The 2,722-nt window shown below is 48.9% G+C and overlaps 1 protein-coding gene across 4 annotated transcripts in view; it reads left to right on the top strand.

Moving 5' to 3' along the window:
- Nucleotides 1-2,722, top strand: part of RAF1 (Raf-1 proto-oncogene, serine/threonine kinase) — an 82,091-nt gene that overhangs the window by 78,305 nt on the left and 1,064 nt on the right. For all 4 annotated transcript variants that reach the window (XM_027042673.2, XM_027042674.2, XM_027042675.2 and 1 more), the window contains 4 exons: nucleotides 116-162; nucleotides 1,615-1,733; nucleotides 2,091-2,222; nucleotides 2,366-2,500. In XM_027042673.2, the coding sequence (XP_026898474.1) occupies nucleotides 116-162; nucleotides 1,615-1,733; nucleotides 2,091-2,222; nucleotides 2,366-2,500 (433 nt within the window). The remainder of the gene's footprint in view (nucleotides 1-115; nucleotides 163-1,614; nucleotides 1,734-2,090; nucleotides 2,223-2,365; nucleotides 2,501-2,722) is intronic.

Consider the following 2,722-nt stretch of genomic DNA (forward strand, 5'->3'; position numbering starts at 1 on the left):
TAGCCCTCGTTGGGCATCAGGCGGCCAGGTGGCTTCCTTCCTAGCTGTCATGTGAAGCTGCTTTCTACCCATGTCTCTTAGATAACTGGTTTTAATAGATTTTTTCCCTTCACAGCTATTTGCATGCAAAGAATATCATCCACAGAGACATGAAATCCAACAGTATCCTTTGATGGTTATTTCATTTCTAAATTTAGAAAAACCGAAGAGAAACTTTTTAAAGCTTATCTCAGTAAAAGTGATTTTGGAAAGTTTTCCACAGGAGATAGGTGTTTGAGTTATGCTTGCAAGTTTTATTATGCTGTTTGTTACTAAATTTAGCTTGGAGGAATGGGGCTTTTGTCTGTCATGTTCATCTCTAGCGTGTGGACCATGTGTGTCTGGTCAGAAGGGAGCTGAAGGCCAGATGTTGCAAGATTGTCAAAGCACTCACTAGGTCACTCACTGTTGGAACCAGCCCTTCCTCTTTCTGAGACTTAGTATGTTTTTATAGAAGGGGAATAAAGACTGGAGAGTTTTCATGCTGTGGGGCAGGAAACGTAACCTTTATACATCTGCCTCCCAGCTGCAGCCTGTGTCTTGGAGAGGAGTGTGTAGCGTTACAGCCTTGCTCTGCTTCTTGGCCAGTGCGAGGCACTACAGTTGTGTTGAGTTGGATTATGGGACATGGCCTATTTGGGCCACATGTCTGAGGCATGAGATACTTTTTTTTTAACATTCATTTTTGAGAGACTGAAAGAGAACACAAGCGGGGAAGGGGCAGAGAGAGAGGGAGACCCAGGATTGGAAGCAGGCTCCAGGCTCTGAGCTGTCAGCACAGAGCCTGACATGGGACTCGAGCTCACGAACCGTGAGATCATGACCTGAGCCAAAGTCAGACGTTTAACTGACTGAGCCACCCAAGCGCCCCTATGAGATACCTTTTAACGGTGGGTTTTTGGGAGTGATATGTTATGCCATGAAAGCAGACACCACAGATTTGATGGTGGTATGTATTACTGGGCATTGGTAGATCACAAGTTACCTTGTGCCTGACCTCTTTACCCAGAAGTGAGGGGAGTTTGGTCCTGATGTAAAGTCACCAAGTGGTACCTATTCTAGTGAGAGATTTCTTTGGACAGCATTCAGTGCTTAGTGAATGCTGAATTGTTATTCACACGTTTGTCATTTGAGGGCACACAGCAGGCAGAAACCAATGTAAGCCATCACACTTGGCTTCTGGTAAGAAGCTGCAGATGGCAGCCTGTTCTCGGAGAAATCTTCGGGTTTAAGATTCCCTTGTTACATGGGAAGGTCAGAAGGCCAGGGACCTGGCACCTAGATGTGTAAATGGGGAGAAGCAGCAGGGGGAAATAGCCTGATTTTTGGCTGGAGCCAAATAATCTGCCGCCCTGAGCAACTGCTACATGCCTCATGGAAGAAAGGCAGTTTGGAAGCACTTTTTAAAACTGTAGAAATCCAAGCTAATCAGTGCAAAGGAGGCTGGGGCAGTCAGAGGTGAGGGGCGGGGCGGGGCGCAGAGCAGAGAGATGGTCTGCTCTTCAGACCTTTGGGAAGTGGTTTAAAATTAACTTGACCGTTCTTTTGAAACCAGAGTCCTTAACAAGCATTGAGATATATTTCTCCATGAAGGCCTGACGGTGAAAATTGGAGATTTTGGTTTGGCAACAGTAAAGTCGCGCTGGAGCGGTTCTCAGCAGGTCGAACAACCCACTGGCTCTGTCCTGTGGATGGTGAGGAGGCGAGGCTCCCCCTAGCAGAGTGCAGGTGGAAGGGGTACCCCGGAGGTCTGTGTGTAAACTTACATTTCTCGACATTTTCCTGGAAGTCCAGATACCTCAGTGAGGCCTTCGGTGACGTCAGACAGCCTGAGGCAAATTTGGGTTTTCTGGAAGCTAGCGATCAGAACCATACTGAGGCATCGGTGCTGGGTACCAGAGACTAGGCTTCCCGAGCTTGTGTGAGCCCGAGTGGGGAAGAGGTGCAGAACTGAGGAAAGGACTGTCTTATATCCAGGGGAAGGGACAGCCTGGCACCTGGATGTCTGTGGGGCCCACATGGTGATGAATGAATGCATTTTGTCCCTGTAGGCCCCCGAGGTGATCCGAATGCAGGATAATAACCCATTCAGCTTCCAGTCTGATGTCTACTCCTACGGCATTGTGCTCTATGAGCTCATGACAGGGGAGCTTCCTTACTCCCACATCAATAACCGCGACCAGGTACGTGCACTGTTGCTGGCTGCTGCAGATCCAGATTCAGCTGTGGAAAGCCCTGGGCCTCCTGCCAGTGTGAGCAGGAGGTTCAGAAGTTGCTGTCTCTGTTGTGCCTCCACCCAGTCCCTCAACGGTTTCCTTCCTCTTAGATCATCTTCATGGTGGGCCGAGGATATGCCTCCCCAGACCTCAGTAAGCTATATAAGAACTGCCCCAAAGCAATGAAGAGGCTTGTAGCTGACTGTGTGAAGAAGGTTAAGGAAGAGAGGCCTCTTTTTCCCCAGGTAAGACTCAGCTCAGGGGGTGGGAACGGATTCCAGCAGAAATTCCTAATGACAGAAATGAGGAGGGAGGTGTGGGTTTTCTATAGGACAGGGCTCGTGTTCTGCACCAGATGCTGCAGGTGAAGTGGGGACAAGGGCCCGTGTTTGGACTCCTCACTGAGAGCTGCTGCTGCTGCTTCTGCTGTGACACCAAACCCACCTAATGACACTGCTTCATTTTAG

The sequence above is a fragment of the Acinonyx jubatus genome, chromosome A2 (assembly GCF_027475565.1).
Source record: "Acinonyx jubatus isolate Ajub_Pintada_27869175 chromosome A2, VMU_Ajub_asm_v1.0, whole genome shotgun sequence".
In the NCBI taxonomy this organism is placed as follows: domain Eukaryota; kingdom Metazoa; phylum Chordata; class Mammalia; order Carnivora; family Felidae; genus Acinonyx; species Acinonyx jubatus.